This window comes from Ctenopharyngodon idella, chromosome 24, assembly GCF_019924925.1.
Source record: "Ctenopharyngodon idella isolate HZGC_01 chromosome 24, HZGC01, whole genome shotgun sequence".
Taxonomy (NCBI): Eukaryota; Metazoa; Chordata; class Actinopteri; order Cypriniformes; family Xenocyprididae; genus Ctenopharyngodon; species Ctenopharyngodon idella.
Genome location: NC_067243.1, coordinates 17,014,593 through 17,034,530, shown reverse-complemented (window position 1 = coordinate 17,034,530; position 19,938 = coordinate 17,014,593). Strand labels below are relative to the sequence as shown.

Genomic DNA, 19,938 nt, shown 5'->3' with positions numbered 1-19,938 from the left:
TTCCTATTAAGAACATTAGGAAGCCAAAGAGCACAATTTCATGGGGCGTAAGAATAAAAATGAGAAACATTTAGTGGTCTTTGATGCCATCTTCTGGAAGTTTTACTTGATTGCAGCTCAAAGTCAATAAAGATAATTTCTGTTTCTTTTCTTTTTTTGGCATAACAGCTGTAAATAAATAAATATATATATATATATATATAGATAGATAGATAGATATACACAGAGTTGTGGTCAGAATTATTAGCCCCCTTGGTAAAAATGAGCAAAGAATGCTGCGAAAATAAATCTGCATCCTTTTGACCGTTCATTAAAACAAATTAATATTAAAATTAACAAAAATCTAAGGTTTCATTAACCCTAGGAATGCTTAAAGGGGATCAGATTGACCTGGAATGCTTTTTAAAATTTTAAATTTAAAATATTTGATCAATGAAGACATTTGTTTATTTGATATTCCATGAATTATTTCTTGGTCATAGGATGGGGGAAAAAAATTGTATCACGACCCCAAGAATGCCTAAAGGGGGGTCAAATTGACCCGTATTCATTTCCTATGGAATTTTTGGATACATTTTTGTCAATAATAATATTTATTTTCTTGAAACTTTATGAATTACTTAAAAATGTGTTGTGATTTTTTTTTTTTTTTGCTCTGAGCCAAGAATTTGCCTTCAACCCTGTGTCGGAATATGCAGATCTCCCTACTGTATAGGCTAGTATGTGAAAAGCAGTATGTGAAATGAGTGGTGTGTCTGAATTCACAGTATTCATTAAACATTAGGCAAAAAAGTTTCCGGATGACCTACTACATCTGCCATGATTACGAAGTTCACATTAAAGGCACAATATGTAAGATTTTTTGGATTAAAATATCTAAAAACCACTAAAACTGTGTTAAATATTTTGTTGACTTGTGTACTTATCCCAAATGTTTCCAAGAATGTTTAAATCCACGGAAATAAGCAATTTTAACCAGGACACGGACCATGTCCTTGCGTCGCCTATCAATGACATCATACCTGCGTTATCCTCGATTTCCGGTTTTATTTTGTAGAAACCATGGAAACACCAAAGACGCTTTAATATATTATGTGTTTTATTAGACAAGGGAACAACTGTTTGGATACATTTATAGACCGAAAACTAATTATTGATATAACACTGTTAGTCTTATTGTTTGAATCTCGTTTTCTTGATTATATTAATATGATATTCTAATATCTGTCTAACTTACTGCAGTGTGCAACAAGTGTCTCATAGCAGCCGCCGAACGAACGCACAGATAACATCATTTTCAACACACTCAAATGTATCTAATATTAGGGATGCACCGATACCAGTATCGGTAGCGGGCCTGATATCAGGATCATGTACTTGCACTCGTACTCGTAAAAATACCCCCCATACCAAAGACCGATCCCTCACGTTACGTAACTGACAGAATTTTCCGTGCACAGACACACCGGCGGCAGCAGCAGAAACAATGTCAGCCTCAAGGGAGTGGAAGTACTTCAAATTAATGATGACAACACACATTGCGAACTGCATGCTTTCAATCACAATTCGTTATCGATTAGTCAAGGCGGGATAGGCGGAATCGCGCTGAATGACACAGACCAGAAGCGCTCCCTCTCTCTTTCTTTCTTGCGCGCGATCCCAGTTCTCTCAGACAGTGCGCGATCAGTTCTCCTTGCACCTGAGTGGTCAAATCCAAATGCACACATACTTGTCAAAATGTCCATCGTGTGGAGTATCTCACGTAAACACAGTCGGTTATGGCTTAAGTGGACGTAAACATTTGGGTGAAAACAGGATATGTGTCAGTATCCATGGATTCAGTCTTAAAGGGACCGTAGCCTGTATTTGTCATTAATGTTAATAAAACAACAAAATATGTTAAATAAATGTATCCATGGTAAATAAACCTACTCTATCTGAAAAAACAAGTTTATTTAATTTGTATCTCTATAGTATTTGTTGTATTGTTTGTAATTTGTAAATTTCTTTTTATATAACAACAATTATATATATTGGTAATTATGACCTTTGAAGGTTATTGGACACTGTGAAATTTTTGTTCTTTAAGTTTGTGACAAGCACATAAAAATTATTACTTTTTTCATTAGAGTAATAATAAAGAAAGAAAAGAGAGAGAGAGAGAGAGAGAGAGAAATTAATTAAATAAATGTATAGGTATCGGTATCAGCGAGTACTAGAAAAAAAGTATCGGTACTCGTACTCGGTATCGGTGCATCCCTATCTAATATGATAAACAGCACTGCATTACCCCACATACGCTTGACCGGAAGAAGCGGAAATGGCGACTGTGGCATAATAAAAGTTCCGCTGCTCTCCAGCCATGTGTCACACTCGTCTCTCATTAGCAATCGCTCCAGCGGCCACGTTTCTGCTCTCGCAGCACTCGGTCATGCTCTGCTTCATACTACAGTAACGTTAATAATCTCATCCATGAACATGATTTCTGCCAGAGTCCCGTCGTATTCTTTTCCACCGGCTGTGAGATGAAGACGACATGTTCCATCATTCCGCGCTCAATCTCAGAGTCATCAAGCTACGCCTTTGTTTTGAATAGGCGACCTCTAGCAGCAAAACACTACATATTGTGCCTTTAATAGACACTTTACTATCCATAAACCATGGGAAAGGAGAAGTGAATGGAAGAGAAATGACATAACTCACAATATAGCTTACATGACAATGCTAACATGATTAAATTTGACACTAGCTTATTTTTTTCTTTCAAGATTTAGCACTTCACATATAGAATGATAGCTAAGCTAAAAGTGGAAAATCTGTCATCATTTACTCCCTCAAGTTGTTCCAAACCTGTATGACTGTCTTTCTTCTGCTGAACACAAAAGAAGATATTTTGAAGAATATGGGCTGATGTGCCCCTTTGACTTCCATAGTACGGAAAAAAGTAGCTACTATGGATGTGCCATCAGACACCCAATCCAGCAGATGGCGCTCTCAACCAATGATGCTGTCAATCACGTTCCAAAAACGCCGAAGTGACGTTCATCCCGCCGCCGCACAGAGCAACAAACCCAAGCTGGCGTACCACACGCGAGAGCAACGTTTGCTTTCATAATAACAGAACTCTCACGGTCCACATCACATCTGTGCTTTAAAACTGTGAAGCGTTTGAGCACATTTCGAGCGGATACAGCGGAAATATCACAGAAGGAGCAGCAAAACTGCCGTAATTCATTGAAACCCCGCGGTGAAGTCGGACACGCTGATGGCGGCGACAGTGGAGGATCTCTACCGTAACTATGGCATCCTCGCCGACGCAAAAGAGGATCTCAGCACGGTAAATAAAGCCTCATATATGTGTGATGTCGCTCTTTAGGAATAATGCTTTTTAGATATTCAGTTTGGGTGGGATTTTATAAACATTAAAGACTCTGGTGTATCTGCGAGGCCTCCTTAGACTACTAGCTCATTAGCCCTAATAGCTTGCGATAGTTGTTTGAGTGTTTTTAAGCAAATAAGCTAACATGGCCATTTGCGAGCCTTTAGGGCGGCTGTGCATTCACGGAGTGTTCATTCCGTATGTACCTGATGAAATACTTTTGTTTCTTTCGAGGTTTGTTGAAGAGAATCTATCGCGTTTAAAGGAAGGCTAGTGCTACGCTGTGAACGTAATGTGTTTGTGAATTCGGGTTTCCGCTGTTCTGCGCGCAGTGATACTGATGAATGATTAACAGTTTAGGATAAGCTTTCAAGAGGAAGGATAGGTATATTTACATAATGCAAATATGCTATCTTTTTCTTTATTCTGGGAGCATTAAATCTGATGAAATGATCAAATGCACTGCATTAATATGTTACATATTTATATATTTTCTAATAAAGATGGCAAAGCTGGTGCTCAATAAATATTAATGGTTCTTATCAATGTTGAAAACGGTTTTTGCTGCTGAATATTTTTGTGAAACCGTGATATAATTCTGCTCAAAACATTCAGCTTTGCCATCATAGGAATATATTACATTTTAAAATAACTTAAAATAAAAATATATTACAAATATTATTTCAAGTAAGACTTATTTAAAAAAAAAAAAAAATTCATAAAAACATAATTATTCCAGACTTTTGACCGGTAGTGTATTAATACTCGTACCATAACTCAATGTTTCATGTATTAAACTTAAAATATATTTCACAAAAAAAAAAAAAAACATTGCTAGCATGAATATTAAGGATGCACGATATATCGGCCACCATATCGGTATCGGCCGATGTGTTTATTTTTAATGTTATCGTTAGTGATCGACCGATACTGATATTTTTTTTTTTAGATAAATTTTTGTGTGTTTGTGCCCGATAACCGATATTTATTAACTGTTATACTTCTTTTTACAACTCCACTGAACAAACCATTTTATTTATAACAATCACTCCCTCCTTGCATAGAAAACAAATCTTATTTGTACACCAATAAATTTTGTTAATTTTAATCTTCATATTACAAAAATAATTTTATTTATAAAAAGCAGCAGCAGCAACACTAATGTTAACAATAAGCAAAATAAATGTAGACTGTCTAATGTTTTCAAATGGAGAAAATAAATTAAAGACAGGAGTCATATCAACTTTGCAGAAATTTAATGCTTTATTTTAAACTACAGTTTTAGTAGATTTATAAGCTGTTTAATAGGCTAAAGAGTGAAGAATAATTCGCTGGATAATGTTAAATAACTGAATAATATTCTCTGGAATATTGGAATATAACAAACAAAACATCGTATTTTATTGCATTTCTCAACTGGTATGTTATATCAGAATTATTAATAATGTTTTTGTTGTTCTAGATTATGAAATATCTGCTGACAAAGCGCTGTTTATTTATGCATTTACACAGAACTGTACTCAAACTGCGATCGCTCGCGGAGATAATAATTAATTTCCATAGAGTTGTTTACATGGATGTATGTTAGCGAATTAATAGTTATATAGTAAATGTTTATATAATTACGGTGTTTTAAACAAGTGAATCTTGTTAAAAGTTACATGCGGTGGCCGAGCATCAACCCGCTGAGTGAACAGCAAAATGCAGATGACTTCACGAGTCTAATGATGAGCATAGACGACAGAGAGAGAATTAAATTCAGCGCTTTTATTTCCAACATGTGCTCATTCATGGCTGTATTATTTAATTCATGCAAAGTTACGTCTTTATTGGGACAGGACTTGACGGATTATCTTACGTGACTCTGTGAACTTGTTTCTTTTTCTTAGAGACAAGCTGCATAAACTAGCTACATTTCAGGCATTTATGTAACACATCTAATTTGTGCATTAATGGCTGTTATGATAAATAAAGTTTACTAATTACAGCAAAGCAGGTAAGTATACTTTACCTGTGCACGCCGTTGTCTCGTCTCCCCTCAGATGCGTTGTAATGGCGATCCTGCACACAATTCTCAAAATACCCACAAGATGGCGGCGTTTATCGGTAAATCCGATATTACAAAACCGATATCTGATTATGGTAAAATGCTTAAATATCGGGGAAAATATCGGTAAATCGATATATCGAAAATGTATAGCTCGTTGTTAGTTTATGCATTAACTAATGTTGACAAATGCGTCCTTAGTTACCTTTATCATTATTATTTAAAATAAGTATTACTAAATGTCACTTTTTTTCTTTTTTTTTCAGCACAAAGATGCTTATCAGGTAATTCTGGATGGCGTTAAAGGGGGTCCAAAGGAGAAGCGACTGGCTGCACAGTTCATTCCTAAATTTTTCAGCAGTTTTCCAGAGCTGGCCGATGCAGCCATCAACGCACAGCTCGATCTGTGTGAGGATGAGGATGTATCCGTGAGTACAACATCACGTCAGGGATTTGCATGTTGTGGGTGGTGATATCAGAAAACATATATCTACATTGTTGTTTCTTCTTTTCTGATTATAGATCCGAAGGCAGGCTATCAAAGAGCTCCCCCGTTTCGCATCAGGAGAAAATTTACCCAGAGTCGCAGACATCCTCACACAGCTGTTGCAGACAGGTAGCCTACAGTTTTCAGTTGAGATCTCACATTTACTAAGAACCTGGTTTTTAGATGATGTAAAGAAACTATTGCATCTGAATGACATACTGTTTTTCCAGCTGTTTGATCCTAGTCATTTTTTTGTCATATCTTTTAGATGATTCTGCTGAATTCAATCAAGTTAACACGGCTTTGATTTCCATATTCAAAATCGACGCAAAAGGTATTCATTTCCGTTATGCGCTCAGTGCTTTATGAGTAGAATGTGGTTTCTGTTAATTCTACGTATAAAATACTGATTATTTTTGTATGGTGTCTGTCGTAAAAGTGTTGTATGTGAAGTTATTGTCCTTTTTGACCCTGATGTGTTTCTTTAAAGGAACTTTGGGAGGCTTGTTCAGTCAGATCCTGCAGGGAGAAGATATTGTTCGAGAAAGAGCAATTAAGTTTCTCTCTACTAAGCTGAAAATGATGCCAGATGACACGATGACAAAGGAGGTTGAGGATTACATCTTCATAGAGACAAAAAAGGTATTTACACTCCATGTTTTTATTTTCCACACATACACTACTGATCAAAAGTTTGGACTCTAAGATTTTTACCTTTTTTTTTTTTTAAAGAAATTTGAAAAGGCAGCATTTATTTGATCAAAAATATAGTAAAATATGTGAAAATATAATTAGTTTAAATTGCTTTTCTATTTGAATATATAATTTAAAATATAATTTATTCCTGTGATGCAAAGCTGAAATTTCAGCATCATTACTCCAATCTTCAGTGTCATGTCATAAATATCAATATGATGATTTGGTAGTCAAGAAACATTTCTTATTATTTTCAATGTTTTGTGGAAATTATTACCCTTTTTTCAGGATTCTTTGAATAGAAAGTTCAAAAGAACTGCATTTATTTGAAATAGAAATGTTTTGTACCATTTAAATTTTTTTATTAACACTTTTGATCAGTTTAATAGGTCCTTTCTGAATAAAAGTATTAATTTCTTTAAAGAAAAATCTTACGTCAAACCAGGACTCTGAACCGTTTCAAGGAACAAAAACCAGAAATGAACGAAATTTTGACAGGAATGTAACCAGAAACGGAAACTAAATCAAATTTAATCATTCTGAACAGAAACGCTAATTTGAAATGGCCATTAACTGGTTAATAACATTATTTTATCGTTCCGTTTAATATTTTGATTTGGCAGTCAACCAATCACGAATTCAAATAGTACTGCCTATGCAAATGTGACGCTGATGCATCCAACGCGAGTGAAATGCCCGCGCTCAGGCTCTTAAGTGAAATGCCCGTGGTGACGCGCTCAGGCTCAGCTGTCAAATCATCATAGGTTCGGTAAGTCAATGGCAATGCCCTGGCATTAGTTTTTTCCGGACAAGCAACTGTTTTACTCGTAAAAGTGAATGACCGATTTACGCGTGTCCACATGAGAAGGCTTAATGTCGAGCCCTGTATGTAATCTTAATGGGCTGCGTTTCAGTCACCATTTCATATTGAATGACAACAAAAACAGAAAAAATATATAGATGAGAATTTTATTGGGAATTTGGCCCTATTAAAATATATTATGTGAGCAAAAGGGTAGCAGCAGAGAAGCAAACAGATATAAAGGGCTGACACTTGGCAAAATGTGAATACAACAATTACATGATGAATTTTCTAATTGCCGTATGTCGTCATCTATTGACATTTAGCGGCATATATATATGGCATTAAAAAATTTAAAAATTGGCATTAAAAAGCATTAAATTAGATTTGATGAAACCTGTAGAAACCCTGAAAAATCTTAATTTAACATCCTGCCTAATGTTGTCCTACAAACAGTGTTTATATTGAAAGCTATTAATACAAATATAGTGAATGTAACCATGTAGTCTGGCACACTAATAGGCCTACAGTATGTGCAAAAAAGAGTAAGCTACTTTACATTCTAACATTGTAACATTACAATCTAAAAATAAAAATAATGCTTTTTAAAGCAGAAGTTGAATTCACTACACTAAAAATTAAAATAAAACCAAAAGCACAGACTAATTAGCTATATATTTATATATTAAATATATAGTTACTGCTATCATAAAAATACACTTACTTAAAATTCTACATATTGCACATTTTATCAAAATGTATATTTTAGTCATAATTATGGCGATCCTATTCTATTGAGCTCCGTCTGTTTGGCGCGAATGCGCGCGGCGGTGCTCGTTCACGGAAGTCTATGAAGTTTAGAGGAAAATGAGATTCGCTAGCAGAAGGCTCGTCCACTCCTGACAGCAAAATGGAAATATTTGTATGACTTTCTAACATTTACAGATGGAGAATATACCTGTGAAATGTAAGTTATGTGCTTAGAAAATCATTAAACAGCGCAAGTGTCAGTCAGCACATGAATCTGTCAGAGCATCTGACGGGGCAAGCCGCTTTAAACGATAGGCCTTCGTGTTACCTATATCTTAATATTACGAGTTATTTTTAAAGCCCTTAATGTTAAGCACGTCTCATGTTTAGGCCAAATTGTATTATGCATTTCCCCCGCAGCAGCATTCTGCGACATCCACCGCTGTTTTTCAGATGCACTCGTTTAAAACTACTGTGTATCATATCATTCCGTATCGTATATTAAAAATATATCAGTATATCGTACAAACTCGATATACCACCCAGCCCTATCTAAAGGGGAATGATCAGATGTTATTTTTCAACAAGACAATGCTCTTGCCCAAAATTTTAAGTGGTTTCAGAACAAGTCCATCAGGCTCATGTTTTGGCCTTGGTCAGAGTTCAGATTTGAACCCTATAATGAATATTTGGTCTCACATTAAACTCAAACGAACTGGGAGACATTTTTCAACTACACATGAACTGTTTTAAGCCAATAATAATGAGCGGAACAACACTGACTCCTCTTCCTGTACAGTTGTCTGCAAGTAGGGGAAAGCTATTCCGTGCTAAGTTACTTTATCTACAGTATCTGTGCAATTCTTGCTAATTTCCTGACTAGTAATTTGTGAAAAAAAAAAGTTAAGACCTTTAAAAGACCAGTAAATATTTTGCCATTTTTGGCTTGGCCCTTTTTTTTTTTCGCCCAGGAGTGTTTCAAAATATAATTTGGGGTGCAGTTTAAAATATCATGAATTTTTAATTCAGATAAAGTTTTTTGAGAGTCACTCCACGTGACATTTCACTACCTGAACTAAACTTGTCTTATCATAGAAAGGTCAAATTGGTCGCACCACATGAGTTTGATGTAATGAACAAAGGCTTTTTTGGCCTTGATTCGTCCTCACACTTGACTTGTCCCACTCTCGTTGTCTTAGGTGCTAGAGGATGTGACGGGGGAGGAGTTTGTGCTTCTGATGCGTATCCTGTCCGGGCTGAAGAGCATGCAGACCGTGAGCGGGCGGCAGCAGCTGGTGGAGCTGGTGGTGGAGCAGGCCTTCCTAGAGCAGGCGCTAAACCCCGCGGATGCTGACAGCGTCGACCGCCTCTTGCAGTGCACACGCCAGGCCTTGCCACTCTTTTCTGTGAGTGAAACCACAGCAACGGTCAGCACTTTAAATATCTCATGTATCACACCGTGGCGGATGTGATCAATCAATATAATTTTGTTTTTCCAATAATATACTATTGAATATCTGACAAAAGCTCAGAAGCCTGAATAAATTGTTCAGCATCTGAAACTAATGCATCTGTTAAAAATGCAAAACTTTAACTTAAAAAAAAATGCTATAGCCTCATTTATTTTATTATATAAGCAATATTTCACAAAACAATATTTTTGTTTACTTTTTTTGTATTAATGTTTTTGTTGTTGTTTTATAGTTTTATTGTTAGCTTTCTTTCTTTTCAGACTTGATTTCTGTGTGTTTGTTTTTGTTTTGGTCATGTCTTCCACAAATATATTTCACTAGTAATGGTGCAAATCACAATTATTGGCTTTTTTTGTCCTTATCTCCTCCAGAAAAATGTGCATTCTACTCGCTTTGTGACATACTTCTGTGAATTTGTTCTGCCTAACCTCAGTCTGCTCACCAGCCCTGTAGCAGAACTGGACATCCAGCTTGAGGTTTGTATCATGTGATGGAAATCATGGAAAAATCATTTGTCAAAAATTGTTGGAACCCTACATATAGTCTCTGCACATTAAGCTTCTATATTCTTTTTATAGAAGTCCAAATATTTGTAGAAAGAAAAAATATTTTTGCCTTGCAGGTACTAAAGTTGTTAGCAGAAATGAGTCCGTATTGTGGGGACATGGACAAACTGGAGGTCAACCTTAATATGCTGTTTGAGAAGCTCCTGGTAAAGGCATACATTAAACTCCTGAACTCATGGAGGTTTTCCACTTCAACCTATTTGTCATCAAACATCCTCTTATTCTGTTTTTTTTTTTCTGTTTTTTGTCTGCTAATGTCTTCAGGAGTTCATGCCCCTGCCTCCAGAGGAGGAGAACGGAGAGAACGCTGCAAATGAAGAGCCCAAACTGCAGTTCAGCTACGTGGAGTGTCTGCTCTTCAGCTTCCACCAACTGGGCAAAAAGCTACCTGACTTTCTCATCGACAAAATCAGCGCAGAGAAGCTGAAGGACTTCAAGATCAGGTCAGATCTTGCATTAATCATCAGAAAGATGGTGGATGTGTTGCTGCTGATAACATTTGAAATTTTGAAACATTTGCATCATTACTAGGATTATGATATGAAAAAAAAAATCATTACAAATACTGTTTTTCTTGATTCTTAATACCAATTTCGATACCACAGCAAAAATAATACTTACATATTTTTTAATATATATGCACACTACTGCGCAAAGAAATCAATACTTCTGTTCAGTGAGGACACATTAAATTGATCAAAAGTGAGTGTAAAAACATTTGATTTCTATTTCAAATAAATGCTGTTCTTTTGAACTTTCCATTCATCAACGATTTCTGAAGAAATATGTTTCCACAAACATATTAAGCAGCACAACTGTTTTCAATATTAATAAGAAATTCTTGAGCAGCAAATCAGCATATTAGAATTATTTCTGAAGGATCATGCGACAGGGCTGCACAATTAATCGAATTTCTAATCGGATGCCACGATTTTGTAATCACTGAAAGGCGCGATTACATCAAAAAAATATCCACTTGCGTTATTCTGCGTGCTTAAGAGGTGTGTTTAGAGCATGTTACGTTGTGAGAGGCGAATCACGTCTACTTTAGAGTGTAAAAGGTCTAACCCAGCACAAAAGGAACTACCAGTGATGTGATGTGTACACTGATTGGTCGAACGAACACCAGCACCTGCCATTTTAAAAAGCTGTGTACACAGCCTATATATTTACTCCAAGAACTAACTATAAACATGGAAAACGGTGATAGATGGACCTCTGAACCTTATGCTAAGAAAAAAATCTAAACGTTTTAGACAGGACTGTTAAACAGATTGTAAACTAATGCAGACGGTGCATGCGAGCACTGTGCTCAGGCTCTGGCTGAGCTGTTCTCAGCACCGTCAAAATAAAAGTCCGCCACGCTGTCAAAATAAAAGTCATAACAACAAGTGCAGTTTGTCACTTTAGAGTTCCTACTGGCGGTTTGAATGCAATCAGGAAAATGGCCCTAGGAAAACGTTAGTTCTTGGGGAACCACCCTGGTGCCTAGTTCTTAGAACATGGTGCGAAAGCCCTTATTATTATTACATGCATATGTTTACCTTTTTTTTTATTATTATTTAAAGAAGAAACCAAACCAGTGTATAGTTGACATTTAAGGCTCAATGCTATAGAAAAGCAATAAAAAAAAAATTCAGGAAGTGTTTTCTTCATGCAGTTGCTTTAAACAATAGTATAAAGCTATTCAAAACATCATTCAATGTATTTGTGATAATTGTAATTAATAATCGCAATTTCAAGGGAAGTATCGACAATTATGATTTTTGTCATAATCGTGCGTCAATGTAGACTAATGATGCTGAAAATTCAGCATTACATGAATAAATTTCATTTTAAAATATATTAATATATTTAAAAAAAAAGTTTTTTTAAAATTGTGATTATTTCATAATATAACTCTGTTTAAATTCAGCCTTTATTTTTTTTTTATTTCACAGGTTACAGTATTTTGCACGGGGACTACAAGTATATATCCGACAACTGCGTGTTGCTTTGCAAGGCAAGACTGGAGATGCACTGAAGACAGAGGAGGTATGATTTCACACTTTTTGCAGGAATCTTTGGTCTGTAAAAGTAATAGAAATAATTTAAAGCTTCATAGGATTTGGCCAGTTCTCTGGGATTTATAAAACCACTGTAGAAATATTTTTTTATTATTTTTATTTATTTTATTTCTTTGCAAATTCAAGGTGTTTCAAAAATCCTTGGAAAAATATGGTGAAAGGAGTCACATGTATTCCAATGATAACTTTCAATCGCTTCTGTTTTTTTCTTCTTCACAGAATAAAATCAAAGTTGTGGCTTTGAAGATCACCAACAACATAAACGTTTTAATCAAGGTAACATTAAGTTCTTATTATAATTCTGAAAGTTTCTCTGCAGTTATGTCAATTTTGAACATGAGATCTTATTTGTCTTCTCTTATCTTCTCCAGGATCTGTTTCATAACCCTCCATCCTATAAAAGCACAGTCACTCTGTCCTGGAAACCGGTGCAGAAGACAGAGGCGGCGGCGGCAGCAATTGGGTACGTCAACAAAACAACTTAGGCATCCAGACATCACTGTGTTTAGTCTGCTTATTAAAGTTTTTTTTTTTCTATGATCTCTATATATCCTACAGCCAGAAGAGGCACTCTGGAGAAGACATCGGGACAACAGCAACAACAAAGAAGCTTCCCACAACTTTGCCCAGGAGGGACGCCCGGCAAATATACAATCCACCCAGCGGGAAATACAGTGCCAGCATTGGGAACTTCTCATACGGTGAGTGTCTAATCAAATCCTAAGCAGTAGTACTGTATGAATTACTATATGAGTGTGTGTATAACTGATCTCATCTGTGCCCTCAGAACAACGCGGAGGCTTCAGGGGCGGCCGCGGCCGGGGCTTCGGAGGAAGAGGGAACAGAAGCCGAGGCCGGATTTATTAAGAGGACTGCATATGTTTCTATACCCATGCAACTGCATTACCACAACACAACAGTATCTGTGCTGTGTTGACCCTGTTTCTCCCCGCTGGTACTTCCTGCGTCTCACAGTCCACCATCCATTCTGTTCCTCTCCACGTTGTTGTTTTTTTTTTTTTTTATTCTTGGGTGTATTTTTGAAAATCCGTACACAGCCTCTTGTCATTGGTTATCTGTTTGGTTACAAATGTGTGGATTCTTTTTCTTTCTGGATCATCTTTGTGGAACAAAAGACTGCCAAGGTGTATTTGTTTTTTTTAAGTGTTTTTGTATGGTGACATGCATCCTTTGTATCTTTTTTTTTTTTTAACTTTTTAATTTTTCTGAGCTTTTGTCGGTTCAAAAATCACAAATTTGTAAGACGTAAAAATATCCTTCTGAATTTTATCATAAACTTGTGTGGGTCAAATCTTATGCTTTCTTCCTTTTTTTTCCAGGACATAAATATTTAAGTTTGTATGACCTGATGTTTTTGTTAACTTAATTATTTTGAGTTAAAGTATAGATTTTTTTTTTTTTCCCCCTTCAAGATAAAATATTCCCTGGAAGTTGTCCTTTTAGAGTAGGAATGTCTTTTCAATCTATTACAAAAATAATTTAAGAAACCAATCGTGTTCAAATATTGCTTGCATAGGTTTGAGTTCACTTTCGATTTCAAAGATTGTGCATGCTTAGTTTGTAGGAGATATTTAAATGTTTTTGATTTACGCAGATCAGACATTTATGTATTGCAGCTGTTCGTTTTCATTTCAAACAAGTTTTTTTTCACCCACATTAAAATCTTTTTGCCTTTTTCAACAGATTCTCATGGGTTTATTTATGAATATTGGGGGAAATATTTAGTCTTATTATACCAAAGGTGCCATTAATCTTGCATTCACGTACTCTCAACCAACATTCATGTGCTTGTTAAGAGATAAACTCCTCCCAAATGCCTTTTTGCATATTTACATTTATACATTTGGCAGATTTATCTAAAGTGACTTTGATTATATTCAAGGTGTATTTTCTCAATTCTTGCTTTCCTTGGAAATCGAAGCCATGACCTTGGCATTGCACTCTATTGTTTGAGCTACGGCATATGTAGGTTTACAGGATTTAAAGGGATAGTTCACAAAAAAATGAATTTTTTCATCAATTATTCACCCTCAAGTTGTTCCAAACCTGAATATATTTCTTTGTTCCTCTTAACAGGAAGGAAGAAATGTTTGTAATCAAGCAGATCTCGCCCTCCATTGACTACCATAGTACTTGGTAGTCAATAAGGGGCGAGATCTGTTTGGTTACTGACATTCTTCCAAATATCTTCCTTGTTCAGCAGAACAAAGAAATATATTCAGGTTTGGAACAACTTGAGGGTGAGTAATTCATGACAAAATTTTCATTTTTGGGTGAACTATCCCTTTAATGCCTGTAAAGTCTGTATTACAGATATTAAAGGGATAGTTCAGTATGTGTGTTTCAATCTTCACATTTCATGTGCTCAGGAATCATCGAGTTTACGGAATATTAAACAATTTTGACCACTGGTCATAACTGTAGTTAGTCTGGAAGAATCACACCACTAGATGGCCATCTACGTTTACAGTTTAGAACAGGAAAAAAAAGCAGGTTACATTCAAAACGACTCTTTAAGATATAAAGGAAGTTTAAATAGTTGAAGATCATTTAAATATACATGTTTTTTTTTTCTAATCATTAGTTTTAATCTAACGCCTAATACCATCGTTTTTCTAGTGTTGTGCAATTATTGTTAACTAAAATGCATCTCGCAATTGAGATACAATTAGACTATGTCAGTGAAAATTCATTTTTAATTTTAATTTATATTGTGAAAATGTGTGAGATTTTGTCTACATTGTAAGACTTAGTAGTAAGTGTAAAATCTAAAAATGTAAAGGTTTGTGTGATGGTCAAGTTTATCGGTATGTGTAGGGTTATAGGATAGACTATCATTAACTTAATATAAAAAAAAAAACAGAAGTTCGTAGAAAGCACTAGCTTTAATTGCATATACCCTAATTTATTTTAGTATAAATCGAAATGTGAAAACAATTAGTTCACATGATTAATTGATGTCGGATGAAATAACCGCCTCATGTGAAATGTTTAGCAAACAAAACTGGACACCGACACATTTTAGGGTTAAATCTGTCTGTCCGCCACACTCCAACAGGTCTGTCCTACCGCGCTGTTCATTGAGCGCCAGGTGGCGCTATCAGACCACCGAAACACATCGTCGGCCGCTCGTGACTAGGTATTTCCCAAATCAGTCACTGTAGCTCTTCAGCTCCTCACGCGCCATCTCACGCGCTCGCTGTAAGAGATAAACTGACTGAATAAGAAACCTTCTCTTTGATTCTGATCGTGTTAAAGACGTGCCTTACTTTTGTCGTTTAACAAGACAGCACGCTAACATTAGGCGTCTGATAGTGATCGGCTATTTCTGTAAGACGTGATAAATCGATGGACCAATCAAGAGGTGGGCAAATAGGCTGGCACAACAAGCGTACGATATCAAACAAAATGTTCATGATACTGCAGTGAGCAGGTGGGGCAGTGGCTTTATCGGATGGAGTGGAAAACCACCACAACAAGTCGACTAATTAACGTTATTTGCATTAAATGTGCCACTTTAATACATCCCAGGTCCTTAACTAGCAGGTCACCTGAGGTTTCACAAGGCTCACTGATGTTGTGTTTAAGGAAAATCTTGTTTAGGAAAATACTGGAACCAACTAATTTTTGTGATGTTATAGCTCCCGTAACCGTTTTTGATCGTGCGGACGGAACAGCGTATTAAATACTGAATATGCCTACTTCCATCCTATATAGTAGGCGAAAAACAGTATGTGAACCGAGTAGTATGTCCGAACATACCTGCGCAAACAGTTTAGAATGATTTTAAGAGCCATTTTTAAGTAGGCCCTATTTAAAAAAAAAAAAAAAAAAAAACGACCAGTAGTCCGATGTTTGGAAGATAGACTCATATGAGTCAGTTCATTTGGTCAGTGTAGACAGATTCCCAATCGAATGAATCACATAAATCTGTACTTTTTAATGAATCAAAAACATATGGCATGGCCATTGCAGTCAGATTCCCAAACGAATGACTCACATGAACCAGTTCTTTTTAGTGAATAAAAAGGATTCAGCTTGCTTGACCAGTGTAGTCCGATTCCAGAGCGAATGACTCTTGTGAGCCAGTTCTTTTTAGTGAATCAAAACCATACAATGTAACCATTGTAGTTAGATTCCCAAACGAATGACTCCTATGAACCGATTCTTTTTATTGAATTAAAAGCACATAGCGCAGTCAGTGTAGTCTGATTATCAAACAGATAACTCTAAGGCCCCGTTTACACTAGTGCGTTTTCGTTTTAAAATGAAAACGTTCCTCGTGATCCTCGTCTACACTGGCGTTTCCACTGCGTTTCAGAAACGATCTCCGTCTACACTACACGACCGAAAACGCATGTCACATGACCGTTCATGCACACTGGGCATGTGCGTAGAAGTGTAAACAGTTGCTTCTCGCGGATGTAAGCAGCTGCAGTATTAAAAAATATGCAGAGTTTAACTGCACAATGGCTGTTAAAAATGACAACAAATCCAGCAAAGATTGCAGTTCAGTCTCCATGTTATTGTTTACACGGTCGTCAAGGATACGCAGAGCGAACGTGGGCAGCCACGCTATCGTTTTCAAAAGTCTCCGTTTTGGTCTGTTTATACTGAAATGCAGCCCAGGCGTTTTCAAACTAAAATGGGGTCTGCAGTGTTTTCGAAAGTCTCCGTTTTCGAGGTTCGAAAACGCCGGCATAGTGTAAACGACAGGCAAAACCGTAGCAAAACTTATGTGTTTTAAAACAAAAACGCACTAGTGTAAACGGGGCATAAAGAGGTTCTTTTTAGCGAACACTTCAATGAATCAGTTGAAGCTGTTACTGTTTTTATGTCGTAGTTATTGACCGGTTGTTCATGCCTAGTTAAACTTACATTAAGAGTTCTGTTGTAATCCGTGGTATTTTATAAGAATGAATGAAATAAGTTTTATTTGTTCAAAATTTATATTTAACATATGTTGAGAACCAATTAATGGTATTTGTGTCGCATCTTAAAACTCAGCTTTTGCAAGAATTTATTTCTGCTTTATGTCCGTCCTGATGAAATCTGAAATGATCTCATCATCTGGCAACAGACCACTGAGGTGAGTAAACACAATAAGAATAGCTTTTTTTGTTTTTTTAATGTTCCTCCTTCAAGGTTTCTGCTTCAAAAGTAGAACCGTTAACGGAACAGTTAATGAATCAATTATGAATCAGAATCATTCATTTCTTAACAATGCCCATCCCTATACTTTTTTATTCTTTAAAGCGCATGATGCACTCAACTAAATGCCATTAATTTGAATACATATTCATTTGTTCACAGTGTTCTGCGGTAGAAGTTGGAAACGAGTTGTCGCACCCTGCAAAGACTCACGACAGAAGTATGGCTGAAGAACTGCAAGAAAAAGAAATGCTATCCTCTTTTTCATGAAAGAGTACCATCCGCCCCCTCATGTACAATGCCTGGAATAGTAACAGCACTGCCAGGCTTACTAAATATAGCAACCAGTGAGTGTTAACATGTCAACTAGGAACCCGAAAGAAGTGGTTTCCACACGTGTGGCTGTTGTGGCTACACATAGTGCTATAAATAGACTAATAGACTATGCGACATGTCTTTAATAACTTATAACCGTAGAAACACAGATCAATTTGTGCCTTTTGCTTGCTCTGATGGCTTGTTGCTCATCAGTGTTGGTTCACCCTGCACAAATCACCTGTCTAAGTTATGTTAACCGTAAATACATTTTAATACCTTTCTCTCTTTCGCGCAGCCTTGTTATGTAATAGGCCTATGTATGTGAATGGAGACAAGGGGCTGGATGAAACGTGAAGGATCATGCGATGTGGGCAAAGCAGCAGCAGCAGCAGCTGAGAGATGCAAACAAGGCAGGACCCTTCGGGGTTTTGGATGCACAAGTTAGTTGGTTGATTGTTCTTCTGCCATTTGCATCTGGATCTGGGAAGTTCAGGTCCCAACTAACTTTTGAATGAATTAATATATTACGAGAGGGGGGTAACGCATGAATTAATAAATAAATGAATGACGGCAAACTTGGTGAGAACGTGCACATGAAAGCTCTGACATTCTTAACATGTTATGCGGGAGGGACATCATGTGACAGCTTGCCCGTTCATAAATATTCACCGTCTCTATTCATGCAGACTCTTCTCTTGAGGTAGTCATTGTGCCTCGGCTCTGAACCATGTGATTCTGATGGGAGGGGGAGATTCTATAAATAGCTCTATAGCTCGGCTTCCATTGACATCATTTAGGCAGGAGAGACGGAAAAATAAACAGAGAGAAAGGGCTATAAGGGCGGAGATTCTTAATCTGAGCTTGAAATTCAAACAAACCCTCATCAATTCTGATTCTCCTCTCAACTCTCCAATAGAAACCAGTGGGGCAGTGTCTGTTTCCTAGAACATCTATGTTTCTGGCTGTAGTGGAACAAAACCGAGGAGATGGGGATGGGTGGGGGGACATCAAACAAAGGAAAAAGAAACATGTGACGAAAGGCCAAAGCAAATATTTTGGATTATGTTATTAATGGGACCTGGAGGAAGATTATGGCCAAGACTTCCTATGTGAGCAGTGTCCGTCAACAATAAAGATTGATGAGATGCGTCCATCCCAGCATATACACTCACCGGCCACTTTATTAGGGACACCTGTTCAACTGCTCGTTAACACAAAAATCTAATCAGCCAATCACATGGCAGCAGCTCAATGCATTTAGGCATGTAGATTCGAGAAATGATTCTGGATCGATTTTCCGAATTTATCGTGATTCTCTCTCGAATCAAATCTGAGCTTAGTTTTCAACAGCAGATGGCACTGCTTGCTCTAGAAACAGCCGTACTTTGCTTCCTTCCAATTCCTTACACACACCACTTGAACTTTCTATAAAATAATCATTCATAGAGTTAAAAAAGGTTGAAGCGGATTACATGGGTGTTTGGAGTGGGCTGTTTACATTAGTCTCATGTCATAAAAGCATTCTGAGGTGCAAGTACATTCAGCCGAACCAAAGTCCTTTTAAGACAAGTCATTTCACTCTGCGGCCATCTTTGAAACGCCTCTCGGGCATGCAAGTGCAGCTTCTATCTCTTTGAATGGGGAAACATCAAATTCTCCAAAGCTGTTTGCCAAGCTTTCGATTAAATTTCATATTTGAAATCACCAATGAAATCTGACCACAACTGTCTCATAAATTTTGTTTCTAAACACTCGAATCATGACAAAAAACGATATTTTTCAGGCTGGATCAAGCTAATGCGCATGCACAGTCCTAAATGCGCATCTCATTTCAGAGGCGCATGTCTGACTGTTTCTATAGGAACCGGACCTTCTAACGGCCGCTGCAGTGACGCGATGACTTTACCAATCAGCGATTGGCTCTTATTTAGAAGGCGGGACTTATTCCGCCATATTGCGCGTTGCACTTTCTCACATTCAAAACAATAAGAGTGACACGTCTTGTGTTATTCTATGGTCTTTGGCTGAACACACGAGCGCTCTTCTTCGTGAGCATTTGTGCGTGCGGTTAAAAACTAGCCTAGAGCGCCATCTGCTGTTAAAAAAATAAGTTCAGAATCGATTTGCGATGCATTTGGAAAATATCAGAATTGATCCAAGAATTGCGATGCATCGATATATTG

The 19,938-nt window shown here is 36.8% G+C and overlaps 1 protein-coding gene across 2 annotated transcripts; it reads left to right on the top strand.

The window, feature by feature from the left end:
* The first annotated feature begins 3,016 nt into the window (after positions 1-3,016).
* api5 (apoptosis inhibitor 5) lies at positions 3,017-13,966 on the top strand. Of its 2 annotated transcripts, none has more exons than XM_051884033.1 (14): positions 3,017-3,337; positions 5,693-5,854; positions 5,949-6,042; positions 6,182-6,247; positions 6,404-6,555; positions 9,361-9,588; positions 10,005-10,109; positions 10,256-10,345; positions 10,464-10,642; positions 12,140-12,233; positions 12,485-12,541; positions 12,637-12,728; positions 12,824-12,966; positions 13,053-13,966. In XM_051884033.1, exons 1-14 carry the CDS (start codon positions 3,266-3,268, stop codon positions 13,130-13,132), a joined length of 1,614 nt encoding a protein of 537 aa, XP_051739993.1. In that variant the 5' UTR covers positions 3,017-3,265; the 3' UTR covers positions 13,133-13,966. The 2 variants fall into 2 exon arrangements, with proteins under 2 accessions (XP_051739993.1, XP_051739994.1); XM_051884034.1 differs by having other exon boundaries at positions 3,021-3,337; positions 9,361-9,567.
* Positions 13,967-19,938: the final 5,972 nt, after the last annotated feature.